Genomic DNA, 13,630 nt, shown 5'->3' with positions numbered 1-13,630 from the left:
GCCACCCTCAGGACCAGGCCCACAGGGAGGCTGGGGCAAAGGGGGTGTGGGGTGTCACTGACTCCAGAGAAACCCAAGCAGACACCTAAGAGCAGGGTTCTAATGTAGTCTAGTGATGGGGAGAGGTGTGGGCCACACACGGACTTGTGCGCGCGCGCACACACACACCCTCAGCCACACACACACTTGTGCACACACACACACCCTAAGCCACACACACACTTGTGTGCGCATGCTCACACTCACATACACACACACACCCCCAGCCACACACAGACTTGTGCGCACACACACGCACACCCCACACACACACACCCTCAGCCACACACACTTGTGTGCACACACACGTACGCCCCACACACACCCCCTCAGCCACACACAGCGCGCAGGGCTGACGGCACCAGGCTGGCTCTGGCTGCTTGTTCTACGCGCAGCTCAGCATCCACCCTGGCTCAGGAGGGCAGGGGAGCGGAGAACTGGGTTTGGGGGCAGGTGTGCTGGGCTGTGGCCACAGAGGCTGCTGGCACACGACTGCCTGCCCCCCTCGGGCCCCCACAGCCCAAACACCCTCCCCGTGGCATTTAGTCTCCACTGAAAAGCAAAGCTTCCGGAAAGAATGATCTTTTAGGTATCACTGGTCACACCTGAGAGTGAATGAGTTTATCAACCTTTTCCTGAGAGTGGGGAGGGCGCACAGGACGGCTTGGCCAGGGCAGCAGGCAGGGCGTGAAGGGGAGCAAGGCAGGGCCTGGGAGGGGTCAGCGCGGCTCCTCCAGCCCGGCAGGCAGTGCAAGGACGGCGGGGGCGCCAGGAGAGGCGCACGGAGACACCGGTGCCACCCGACGGCCCCGGAGGAGGAGGACCCATGTGGACAGGGTGGCGAGGCTGTGCAGACGCGCAGTGCCCGCAGCCAGACAAGGCGCGGGGCACGCCTGCACCCACAGGGCTGTGGGGAAGATGCCAGCCAGCGTCCTCCCGGGTCCAAGGCAGAACGCGGGCGGGAGAGGTGGCCGGCACAGCTGCTGGCCTGAGGCTGGCTTCTCACACCTGCGGGACCGAAAGCAGTCAGGACAAGGGGGTTCCCGGGGTGGGGCAGGGACACTCCCTTTTCCCCAGTCCCCCCATGCTGGGCAGAGCCAAGGCCTGCGGTAGAGGTGTGGGCGCCTACCGGCCCGCGTTCTCCAGGGACAGCCGCCCCAGCCCCTGGGCCCCCACACACCTCGGCACCCAGCGGGGGCTCTGGTTTCTTCCTCCACTGGGGCCTCCTGCCAGCTGCTGACTCTCTCTGCGTCTCCTGGTTCTGGGCATCAGGACAGAGACCAGGCTCAGGCTGCCACAGAGCCCCCTGGCCTGCCCCTTCCTCCTTCCGCCCTCTGACTGGCAGGCTTCCCCACAGCCGTCCCGCGTGCAGAGCATCTCCACTGAGCTCGGGGCTGTCCCTCCCCTGACAGGTCATCCCGCTACGTGTGGCCTGCAGGGAGACTGGGGGCAGAGGGGCATCCGCGGTACCTGCGGGCCCTGCTGTGTTGACTCCTGGGTCCTGCTGATCCACAGGTTGAGCCGTGACGTCACCACCCCTGAGAGCTGCAAGTTCTCCTGAGAAGAGAGCTCCTACCTTGCGGCCAGGCTGGCATCTCCAGAGGGTCCCCCTCACCACATCCACACAGCCAGGCCACGGGACCCTCCCCTGGAGATGTGTGCACAGCTGGGCTGGGGGCTCAGCAACAGACATGGCCGGGAAAGCACGGAGCGGTCCCGCAGTCCCCAGGCTCCAGCTCTGCAGACCCCAGGCTCAGTGGCCTGCAGACGCCTGGTGGGCCAGAGCCACTCACCTTGCGGCTGGAGGCTGGGCCCTCTCGGCTCTGGCCCACCAGCTCTTTCTCGAAGAGGTGGCGCTTGCTGGCGACATCCACAGGAGCCACGAGGAACTCGGTGCGGGACGGGCTTGAACTCTTGACAGACCCTGATCTCTGGGGGCAGAAAGCACAGGCTGCTGACCCTGGAGTGTGAGGGCCCTGGCATGCCCAGCACACTCCAGGGCCCGGCCCGCTCACCTGTATGGCTGAGTGGTATCGCTCCAGCTTCGGGCCTAATTTGACTGAGCTAGCCGGGATCCTCACGCTGGCGCTGCAGGGCAGGAAGACAGGGCAAGACAAAGTCGGTGAGGCCCTGCCTGCCCACGGGACACCAGGCCTGCCCCTGTGCCCCACCTCACTCAGGCAAAGAGAATGCGGCCTCCGTATACAGACTGTGGGCGCTCCTTGTCCTCCCGAGACACAGTCCATTCGACAGGACACCCCAGGCCAGAAACAGCTGCTGTCCCTGCCCCGTGGAGTCAGTCCCGCCTCATAAGCTGCTCCCCTCTCTCCACCTTCCACCCCCCCAGCCCCCAGGCCCCCCATCCCAGATCAACCCCATCCTGCCCTCAGGCACAGGCAGTGTGAAAGGCTCATGACCTGGGTCTGATGCCCTCCTGACCCTGGCGCCCCCACCCTGCAACCCATGCTGCTGCGCTGGCCAGCTGACCTCCATGTGGACTCCACTCCAAGCCCCTCCTTTCACCAACCCTCCGTCCAGAGCTGCCTGCAGAGCTCTCCCCACCTCACGCCCCCTGACGCCTGCCACCCTGTGCCCTCACCCCACTCTCACAGGCTGAGCTCCCCTGACTGCAAGAGGCTCCGGAACCCTCAGAACCTCCATGCCCCATGGTTCCTGCACGTCTCACTCTGATGCGAGGGCAGCGACCCCCTCATCCACTGTGTGCCCCATGCCCCCCGGCCTTGCCCAGAACCGCTGGCCTCAGAGACAGTCTCGGGGCAGATGGTGCAGCCTGCATGCATGAATCCCCAGTGCTTGACTCAAACAACCCTGGTGCACCCACTCCCCGCCCTGGGCACCCAGTGGCTCAGGATGTCCCCTCCCGCCCGCCCCCTCCAGGCAGCCGGACTCTCCCCTTGCTGCACCTCGGGCCTCAGCCCCACGGCAGATGAGCCCCAGGGCCCCTAGGCCCTGACCTGCGGGTTAAGGCCACCTCTGAGCTGTCTCTCCGGGGGCTCATCTGGAAAGAAAAGGAAGGTGCCAGTGAGTAGGGTCCATGGCAGCCACAGCCTCCACAAGAGAGGACTCAGCTCTCAGAACGCAGCCCGCCCTGGGGTCTCCCCACCCAACACCCCTCTGCACAGACCCCGGCCACACCCCCATGGAAGACCCGCCTCGGGCCTAGGGCATGGCCCCTCCTATCAAGCCAGGTCAACAGACCCCCCTTGACGCCCCCAGATCTTCTCGGGGTGCCTCCTGCCTGCCTCCCCACTGCCCCGAGCCCTGCATCGAGGGGCCCATGGCAGCCAGGCTTACCCTGAAGGAGATGGTACGGGGGCTGGAGCGCTGCAGGGCGCTGCTGAAGGTGGGCGAGGCCTGTGTCGGCGAGGGGGGCTCTGCCTCAGCCTCCATGCTGGGGGTCCTCACCTGGACAGAGCAGGGGGCGAGTCACGCCGGAGGACAGGCAGCCCAGAGCCCCCACGGGCCCGGCTCACCCAGCAGCTGCGGGGCAGTGGCAGTAGGCCAGTCCTCTGCTCCCGCCCACTGCCTCGGCTGCGGGGGTGCGGCCACAGGCCCAGGGCCAGGCCAGCGGACAGGGCTTCCGGGGGCAGGGGGCTTCTGGAAGCATCTGAGGCTTCCCTGGAGTCTAGGTCTAGGATGAGGGTGCCAGGTGAGACTGCAGCTCAGTCCCCTGTCCTGCGGGTGGCGGAGCAGGCGGGGAGAGGAGACACAGCTGGGGCTGGCCTGGAGGGAGGAGGACAGGAAACAGAGAGGCAGCCAGAGATGCCGGGAGGACAGGAAATGGGGAGGCCGCCGGAGATGCTGGGAGGACAGGAGACGGGGAGGCCACCAGGGATGCTGGGAGGACAGGAGACGGGGAGGCCAGCAGGGATGCTGGGAGGACAGGAGACGGGGAGGCCGCCGGAGATGCCAGGAGGACAGGGAGGTAGGGGGCATTGCGCACCTGCAGAGTGACAGGCGGGAGGCTGCCAGCCCGGGGCAGAGGCCCCGCCGAGGACTCAGGCTCCTTCTCAGGCCCAGCGCCCCCAGCACCCCGCTGCCCCCTGGGGCTGGGCGGGCGCTCCACTGAGGCTGGGTGCTCCCGGGCCTGGGGCTGCGCTGGGGCCATGGCCCTGCCTGGGGCCAGCTGTGTCTGGGGGGCCAGCGTCTTCTCGAAGACAGTGGCTTTCTCAGATACCAGTCTCTTCTCCGAGACACTGGCTTTGTCTGGAACCACCCTCTTTCCTGAGAAGGCTCTCTCATCCAGCACAGCAATCTTCTGGGACACGGAGCATTTACTGGGGCTGGGGGTCTCAGGATCCAGGCTCACTTCCAGCTGAAGTGTCTTCCCTGCAGCAGGCGGCTTCTCGGAGCCCGCAGGCTCCCTGCCTGCCAGGCCCCCCTCATCCGTGGAGCCGCGCTGCGGGCTCAGTCTCCGGCCAGATGGCGACTGCACCCGCTCCTCGGGGGCCGGGGGTGGATGCCTGGCCTCCCGCGGCTCCGAGACGGGGGCCTCCCGCAGCTCCGAGAGGGGGGCCTCCCGGCGCCTCTGCCTCCGTTCCTGCCGCGTCCTCAGGACGGCCCGGACATCCTCCTCATCTCTGGGGTCTGGGGCTGGTGGCTGGGGCCCCTCTGCTTCCTCCTCGCTCAGCAGTCTGAGTCGGAAGGGAGATGGCGGGAGACAGTCAGAGGCTGGAAAGACCCCGTGAGCACCCAACCCAGGGGGACACCTCGGGGTGCTCGGTGCCCTCCCAACCCCTTGAACGACTGTCCCTTAAATCAGGATCGCTTCCATCTGCTTTACCCATCGGGCTTCTGAGGTATCATCTGAACAAATCACAAGAGGCTTTAAAAAAATTATAAACGCCTGTAAGGTGCAACCACTCCATGTTCAACAAACACCTCTCCTGTGTCAGGCCCTGCCGCTTACAGATGAGGAGCACAGACGGGCAGGGAGCTGGCCTGAGTCACACGGCGCAGGGCAGGGAACCAGGAGTGGCACCCAGGCCTCTGCGCCTCTGCGCCTCTGCGGCCACGTGGGGGCAATGCAGGCCGCACACCCCACGGCCCCCTCTCCAGGGAACACCACATGAGGCGGCCCCAAACCTGGCCTGCAGCAGAGGGGCCCCTCCTGTGCCTCCACCCGCCCGCCCATGGCTCAGGTGAGTTCACTTGCTGGCTGAGCCCGCTGCCAGATCTGCAAACTGGGCTTTTTTCGAGGCAAGAGGAGACACGTCCCCCAAGTGGGCCCCATCCCCTCGGACAGGCCTGTCACGGCGCTCAGCCTCGGGGCTGGTCAGACCAGCAGCGCCTCCTTCCCATCAGAGACCTTGGGAGTCCGCTAGCGGGAGGGGTCTGGGCTGAAGGGGCATGGTCAGCCCAGGGCCCAACAACCCCCAGGCCCTGCCCCCGGTGCTCGAGCTGCACACTCGCTGACTGCTGCCCACCCGTGAGGAGGGTTAGCACCCTCTCAGGAGCGTGGAAGGATGAGCTGTGCTGATAAAACGCCCAGCAAGAGCCGCCCAGCTCATCCACGCTGGTCCTGACTGCCGTCCCGACCAGGGTGGGGCCTGCAGAAGGCCAGCCCGCTCCCCAGGCAGGGGCGGCTGGTCCATCCTCACTGGGGTCCCGCCTCCCACCCACACCTCTCAGGGGCCGGCGGGTCCTCATCATCCGCGGCAAAGCTCAGGTTCCGGTGTCGCCGCCGGCGTTCTCGCTCCTGTTCCTCCTCGTCCTCCAGGGTCCACTGCCGGGTCAGGCTGTGGGGGACAGGGGGTCAGCGCAGCCTCAGGCTGATGCCCAGAGCATCCCGCTGGCCAGCATTGTGGGGAGGGGCCGGCGGGCCGGACTTCACCCTGCACACCCACTGGAACTGGGGTCTACTCGCCTGGGTGTCCTGCATCCCCGCTGCAATCGGGGTCCACCCGCATGGGCGTCCCCGCGCCCCCACTGCAATGGGGGTCCACCCGCACGGGCGCCCCCGCGCCCCCACTGCAATGGGGGTCCACCCATACGGGCGCCCCTGCGCCCCCACTGCAATGGGGGTCCACCCTGCCTGGGCTCCCAGGGACGTGGCAGGGTGGTCACTGCTCGGCCCGAAGGAGGCAGGTGAACCTGGCAGAGCCCGGCTTTGATCTGAGGCTCTTAGATGAACAGTTACTGAGAAACACCCCAGCTCCCCAGCTCCCCCGGGACGTCCCAGCCCCCCAGACAGAGATCCCAGATGAACCAGCCATCCCCAAAGGGGAACCCAGCATCACTTCCCTCACCACCTAGGCGCTCCGTCAGCCTCCGTCACCTCCGAAAACCAGCCTTCCCAGCCCTCCCATGGGCAGGAGCGAGGGGCACAGCCTGCCTTTGGCCCCTGGTCATTCTCCCAGCCACAGTCCCTCACAGGCCCTCTCTGAGCCAGGCCCCCTCATAGCCATGCCCCGACCCTGCCTTCCACCATCCCGCCTCCAGCCCCATGTCCCTACAGCGCCCTGCCCCAGCCTCCCACCAGTCATCTTCACCCACCTGCCCAAGCACCTACCTTCCCCCCAGCCCCCCACCCCGATTCTAGCCAAAGAACAAAGAATCTCTGAGGAACTGAGCTGGGCCAGCCTGTCACTGGGAACTGTGGGGTCACAGACCCACCCGCCAAACACCGAGAAAGGGAAGTGACCCCCGCTCTGCCCCAGGAGGGAAAGGGCTGGACTTCAGCAGGGGGGACAGGATGGCCTCGAGGCCAGGGGCGGGGCCCCCGGGGAGGGAGGCGGGGCCCGCGCGGGAAGGAGGTGGAGCTTCCCGAGGGGCCGCAGGAGAAGCTCCGGGCTGTGTGGGCCGGGGGTACCATCCAGCACTGTCTGGGAAGGCCACCCTCTCGCCTCCCAGCATCACTGCAGGGTGGTAAGGCCCCCGCCTGGTCAGCGCCTAAACCTGTTCCCCAGCCTCTCCACTGCCCTGTTCCTACCGCGGCCTCGCCTGCCTCTACAGAGCCTCGCATGCAACCACGGAAGAAGTATCACGGGAGGAGCAGGCACGTTTCCAGGGGGAAACCCACAAATTTTATCAACTGAATGACATAAAACCTAAGAAGCTTCCTAAAGGAAAGAGCCCCCGGCCCCTGGGGAGACTTCTGCAGGGCCAGGTCAGACAGCCTGCTTGATCCCTCCACCTAAGGGGGGGTCACTTCCCTGCACCTCCCCAGTCCTCCTCCCTGAAAGGGGCAGGAGCCACACCACCACCCTGATTTCTTCGTTCAGGCCCAGCGTCATGTTCGCTGACCTGGTGTTTAGTAAACTCACGCTTTTTGAGCAGGATCCACACACAAGCGGGTTCTAGGGCTCCCCCGCTCGTGAGCAAAAGGACAGGAGGGACCAAGGACACGGGGTGGCAGCGCCAGAGGGGACAGAGCCCTGAGGAGCCGGGTGTGCTGGCAGAGCGCAAGCCCAGGCCTGGCTGGGATGTGCGGCAGCGGTGGGGGGACGCTGGACTCAGCAGAGGGGGCGCCAGGACGGGCACTTGGGGACCGAGGGAGACGCGGTTTCACTCCCTGTGTGGAGAGCCACTAGGAGACTTAAGTGATGGATTCAGGACACAATTTGAAGGCAGAGTCCACTGGGTTTGCTGGGGGGCTGGATGGGGGGCCAGCGAGGAAACGAGAAAAATGAAGGAAAATGGGCTTGAGCAGCTCCTGGTGGTGCCTTTAGAAGGCTAGGGGCCATCAGGGAGGGAGGGGTTCAGTGAGATGTCTGCAGCCGTGGTGGTGGAGGGGCGGGAGGACATGAAGGGTGAGGAGACACTCACTCGATGGAGGAGGGAGGAGCCAGTCTGGTGGGCCACAGGAAGGGGCCCACCGGGACAGTGCTGGGCAAAGATGCTCCCAGATCCTTAAAAAGAGCCCGACTGGACAAGAGACAACCAGGGGGCTCCAGAAGGAGGAGCTGGTGACATGCAGCATCTGAGAAGGGTTAACAAGAAGCGGTATTTGCAAACAAAGTATGGATAGCTTGTCCCATGGGGAGAGGAAAGGCCATGGGACAGGGTGTATTCACCACGGAGCCCAGAACACACATGCCGCCAAGCGTGGGGCCAGGAAGGGGGCAGGGCTCCTCCTGACAGGTCACCAGACCTCTGCCTGGCACACGGGAGCACAGAGGGGCAGCAAACCCTAGGCCCCGCACTGGTACCTGCCCACACCTGGCCGTCAGGCGCGCTGGCAGTACAGACCTCAGCGCCCCTGCCTGTCAGGGCTCAACTCCCCCCCGAGTGGGTGGGAAGGGCTCCAGCCCAGGCTCAACGGCCTTGATCACGGGGTGGAAACTGAACCACCCCAGGCCTCTGCCATCACTCACTCCACGGGAACCCACGGCCCCTCCAACCAGGCCCCAATGCCCTCGTCCAAGTGAGAAAGGTCCCCTGCACGTGGCTTCCCCTGGGTCCACACAGTCAGCCCTCCCCCTGTGGACCCTCCCTCGAGTCCACAGTTTGGGGTCAGCCATGCACTGCAGAGATGAGAGACCACCCCCCGCAGGGAGACTGGCCCACAGAGATGGGACTCCCCAGCACACCTGTGGCCAGATAGGGATGGAACGCCCAGGACTCCTTGGGCCTGAGCAAGCCTGTTCCCACGCAGGCTGCTCAGCCCTCAGGGGAGCTGCTGGTTTGTAGGTGGAACCTGGGTCAGACAGCGTGTGATCTTTCAGAGCCTAGTCTCAGGGAAGTGACTCACCCCAGGCAGCTCCTTGCCCAGAGGGTGTCAGCCCAGGTGACCTGAAGTGACCCCCAGCTGTACACCAAGACCCCACTGCTCACCTCAGTGATGTGGCCCCCCCCCAACCACACCGTCCCCCCCAGCCCAAGAGAAACGTTGTCTCCACCAAACAAAGAGCTACCCCTCTTAAGAGAAGGAAAGAGAGAGAAGGACAGGAGGGGTGGAGGTCAGGCTCCCAGGGGGCCGGGTAAAGCCCCAGGAATGAATATACGAAGCCCCAAAGGCCGAGGGCAGTGCCAAAGAATGTTCCAACTTCTGGACAACTGCATTCATTCCACACGCTGCTAAGGTTATGCTCAAAATCCTTCAAGTTAGGCTTCAACTGGATGTGAACTGTGAACTTCCAGATTGTGAAACTGGGTTTAGGAAAGGCAGAGGAACCAGAGATCAAATTACCAACATCTGCTGGATCACAGAGAAAGAAAGGGAATTCCAGAAAAACATCTACTTCTGCTTCATTGACTACGCTAAAGCCTCGGACAGTGTGGATCACAACGAACTGCGGAAAATTCTTTAAGAGATGGGAATACCAGACCACGTTACCTGCCTCCTGAGGAACCTGGGTGCAGGTCAGGAAGCAACAGTTAGAACCGGACATGGAACAATGGACTGGTTCAAAACTGGAAAAGGAGTATAATAAGGCTGTATATTATCACCCTTATAACTTATATGCAGACTCTAATAACTTATGTCTATAACTTATATGCAGACTACATCATGCAAAATGCAGCTGGATGAAGCCCAGGCTGGAATCAAGATTGCAGGGAGAAACATCAACAACCTCAGATATGCAGATGACACCATCCTTATGGCAGAAAGTGAAGAGGAACTGAAGAGCCTCTTGATGAGGATGAAAGAGAGTGAAAAAGCTGGCTTAAAGCTCAACATTCAGAAAACGAAGATCGCAGCATCCAGTCCCATCACTTCATGGCAAGTAGATGGGGAAAAGGTGGAAGGAGCAACAGCTTTTATTTTCTTGGGCTCCAAAATCACTGTGGGCAGTGACTGCAGCCATGAAAATAAAAGATGCTTGCTCCTTAGAAGGAAAGCTGTAACAAACCTAGATAGTGCATTGAAAAACAAAGACATCACTTTGCCAACAAAGGTCCATGTAGTCAAAGTTACGATTTTTCCAGTAGTCATGTATGGATGTGAGAATTGGACCATAAAGAAGGCTGAGCATCAAAAATTGATGCCTTTGAATTATGGTACTGAAGAAGACTCTTGAGTGTCTTTTGGACAGCAAGGAAATCAAACCAGTCCATCCTGAAGGGAGTCAACCCTGAATATTCATTGGAAGGACCAATGTTGAAGCTGAAGCTCCAATACTTTGGCCACCTGATGGGAAGAGCCAACTTACTGAAAAATATCCTGATGCTGGGAAAGATTGAAGGCGGGAGGAGAAGGGAACGACAGAGGATGAGATGGTTGGATGGCATCACCAACTCAATGGACATGAGTCTGAGTGAGCTCCGGGAGTTGGTGAAGGACAGGGAGGCCTGGCCTGCCGCGGTCATGGGGTCGCAGGAACGTGACTGAGGGACTGAACAAAGGGCCCAGCGCAGTGCTCAGCACTCAGAAGCACACGTGTCCAGTGAGCACAGTGACCAGAAAACCAATAAACAAAGGGAGCAGTGAGGGCTCTGACATGTGCCTAGAGCACCGGGTTCTCACAGGCGCCACTGACAAGAGGCCCCCACAACCTTGAGGAATGCGGTGGGGGGGGCACCTCCATTCTGCAGATGAGGCTCCCAAGGCTCACTGGATTAGCAAGGTACCCACTGCAGGATGGCCAGTAAAAGGAGCCGAGGTTCCCAGCCAGGGCAGCCTGTTAACCACAGGCCCAGTGCCAGGAAGGATGCCCAGGGAGGCTCCACCTTCTCAGGAGCCCAGGAGCTGAGCAGTCAAGAGGGAGTGGGGTGCCTGGGAGGGGCCGGAAGGGGTGGGACTCCCCAGCCCCGCCTGAGCTCCGGTGCAGCCTGGGGAAGCAGGTTTGGGGAGACCCAGCGGCCAACAGCTTGTCTAGAGCGCCAGGGTCAGTGCACGCTGACACCCAGGGGGTCCCAGCCAAGGCCACCAACTGAAGCCCCAGCAGCTGCCCCTGCACCTCCCCCCACCCAGGCCTGCCAGCCCCCACGCTCCATCCTTAGAGGAAGGGATCTCCTGTTCCCTTCTGTGGTTCGGGAAACTCCCTGCCCGCTGTCCTGGGGAGAGCCAGTTCAGCTCCCTCCCCCAGACCCTTCTTCCTGAGTCCGCCCTGCCCATGGTCAGCAGCTGAGGGCAGGGGTGTCCCTGCGGGCAGGTTGACCAGCAGAACCCTTCCTTCCTAAGGGAATTGCACACAGAAATTTGCTGTGTGACAGGTCAGGGCTCAGCTGCCTGGGGAGGGTTAGCAGGGGAGGACACAGGGCTGCCCCGGGGCGTTCCGTGGAGGCCCAGGCTCAAAGGGCAGGACGTGCAGACCTTGAGAGGGGAAGAGCAGGTGCAGGCCTGACACCAGGCCCTGTGACCCGGGGCCAGTGTGCTGCCTGAGGGGAGCCAGACTCCCCAGGCGAGGGGCCACTGTCAGTGGTCGGTGAGACCCCCTCCAGCCCTGATGGTCTAGGGAGAGGTGCCAGGGAGAACCAGGCAGCTTGGGAGGTGGCAGGGCTGCGGGAGGCCAGGCAGGGAAATGATTAACCCCCCGCCGCTCTGTCCTGGGCACCTGACCCACCCTCACCCCCCGCAGACAGGCCCGCCCCGCCTCATGGGGAGGAGAGGGCAGGGCGCCAGGTGCCCATACAGGGCTGGGTGTCTGTATTTCAACCTGGCGCCAAGGATGGGGGGCCCGCTGTCCCTCCGCTGCCCACCTGGGCCCTGCCTGGAGCCATGCTCCTCGCCCCCTCCTCAGCACCCCCCACCCTCGCCTTGGGAGCTCGGTTGATGGTGACTCACAGCCCTTCCCTCTGCCAGCTGGGGCTTGTTCTCGGGAGTGGGGCGGAGGGTCCCAGCTCCAGCTGCCTCCTGGGCAAGCTGCGGCTGCCCAGGGCGCTGGGGAGGCAGGGCAGCTTCCCCAGGGCACTCGAGCCCACCCTGCAGCCACAGGAGCCTGGGGCCTCTGAGCAGAGAGCCAGCGAAGAACAGACCCTGCACCGCCATCCTCAGTGGACATCTGAGCGGACGCAAATGCCCAAGGCCCAAACGGCAATGTCAGAACCTCCCACCCACCCCGACTTCTCCGCACTACGCAAGGCCCACACGTGCGTGTGCATACGCACACACGAATACAGACAGGCCCTGCCTGGAAACACAGACACTCCCGCATCAGACCCACACGCAGAGTCCAAGACCTTGACTGCCAGCCCCACCCTCTGCACAGACCCTCCCTGGGTGTGACTGGCCTCTGAGACGCTGGGCCCCCGTCCAGAGCACCAAGCGCCTCCTTTCTTGGGGTGTGTCCTCCCCTCTCCAGACCCCACAGGCCTCTGCTGCGGAGCAGCGAGGACAGAGTCCAGGGGGACCCCAGCCCTGGGGGGGTGGTGCTGCCATGGGGGGTCCCTGGAGCTTGGGGCCCTTGGCGGCTGGAGGGAGGGGAGGGTCAAGGTCCTGATGGGAGGGGCTGCCCACACCTGCAGAGGCAGCCTGGCCTCACCACCCAAAAGCCCGCCTGGGGCCAATTTCTACCAGCAAGAGCCATTGGGTCAAGGAGTAGGGACCCAGCTCCTGCCCGTCCACTATATGGGCCTCAGTCTTCTGGGGATGGTGTGGGGCGGGGGGGGTCAGGAGATGCTTTTGGGGGGACCCCAAGAGGAGTTCAGGGGTCATCAATCGCATGAGGGTGCTGCCTCCTGGACACCCACCCCCCCCAGGCTTCTCTGACCCTGACTAGATGTCCAGGAGACAAGGATGAGACACCCAGTCCCTGGACCCTTTGAAGGCCCCGCTCGTGAGTGAAGACTGAAGCACAGAGAGGGAGAGGGCCAAGCGTGAGGGTCCCAGCCCCTACAGCACCCCGAAACACTGCGCCCAGAGCCTGAGCCTCATCCCTGGGAGGGCACCTGCCTGCTCAGCCTGCTCACTGACCCTGCGAGGCAGTGTGGCCGCCTTCTCCCGGGAGGGGCCTCTCGGACTCTCCAGAGAAAGACAGGCAGTCAGGGGCGGCTCAGAAGCTGAGACTTGGCCGTTTACCTCCTGAACGCCTCCCCAGCCCCCAGAGCGGCCTCTCCGGGCTGGACAGCCCTCCGCAGGCAGCCTGCTCGGGCCTGCGTCCCCAAGGAGGAAGGAGGGCCGGAACCCGGGGGCTGGGCGGCGTGGCCCCGACCCTGTGGCCCCCGGAGCAGTCAGGGCCCCGGCTCACCTGGACAGAGCGGCCCAGCTCTTCCTGCTGACCGACATGCCGCAGACCGCCGCGCGTCCCGTCCACTCCGCGCCGCCCCGCGCCCCGCCCGCGGCCCAGGTAGGCTCCCCTGGCCTCTTATCCCGGGCCGCGCCCGCGCCGCCGCGCAGCCGCCCCGCCTGCCGCCTCGGATTGGCCTGCGGCTGGGGGCGTCGCGGACGGAGCCTCCCCGGTCCCCACCCCGGCCTCCCGGTCCTGCGCCCTAGACCGGTCGCCACACCGAGGGACAGACGGACGGATGGACGGGCGGACAGGCGCCCAGGCCGCGCGGGGCGGGGCGGCCGCCCAGGGTGGGGACCGAGACTTCCTGCTCGGAACCTGTCGAACCAGCCCGCCGGGCCGCCCCCTCCCGCGGGTGCCCGACCGGGAGTAGGGTGCCCCGGGTCAAGCCCGCTCTCCGCCCGCCGACCGGCTCGACCACGCGAAACCCAGCTGGGAAGCGAGCGGGCAGGCGCGCATCT

At 64.0% G+C, this 13,630-nt stretch overlaps 1 protein-coding gene across 1 annotated transcript; it reads right to left on the bottom strand.

Annotated features, from left to right (window-relative positions):
* On the bottom strand, positions 632–13,463 carry LAD1 (ladinin 1). Its single transcript, XM_018060885.1, has 10 exons — positions 13,131–13,463; positions 5,685–5,798; positions 4,004–4,694; positions 3,355–3,465; positions 3,015–3,058; positions 2,055–2,127; positions 1,833–1,970; positions 1,510–1,596; positions 1,220–1,300; positions 632–1,047 (listed from the first exon to the last, which is right to left on the bottom strand). The coding sequence occupies exons 1-10, from the start codon at positions 13,166–13,168 to the stop codon at positions 1,042–1,044; spliced, it is 1,383 nt and encodes a 460-aa protein (XP_017916374.1). The 5' UTR covers positions 13,169–13,463; the 3' UTR covers positions 632–1,041.

Source organism: Capra hircus, chromosome 16, assembly GCF_001704415.2.
Source record: "Capra hircus breed San Clemente chromosome 16, ASM170441v1, whole genome shotgun sequence".
Taxonomy (NCBI): domain Eukaryota; kingdom Metazoa; phylum Chordata; class Mammalia; order Artiodactyla; family Bovidae; genus Capra; species Capra hircus.
This window is presented reverse-complemented; position numbering and strand designations above follow the sequence as displayed.

What these genes read in the sequence shown, in the direction of transcription:
- LAD1 (XM_018060885.1), bottom strand. Translation starts at nt 13,168, where the DNA reads ATGTCGGTCAGCAGGAAGAGCTGGGCCGCTCTGTCCAG. An exon ending in CCCGTACCATCTCCTTCAGG is followed by an intron (nt 3,059 to 3,354) that starts GTAAGCCTGGCT and finishes TTTTCTTTCCAG; the next exon opens with ATGAGCCCCCGGAGAGACAG. An exon ending in GCCCAGCCTCCAGCCGCAAG is followed by an intron (nt 1,597 to 1,832) that starts GTGAGTGGCTCT and finishes CTCTCTTCTCAG; the next exon opens with GAGAACTTGCAGCTCTCAGG.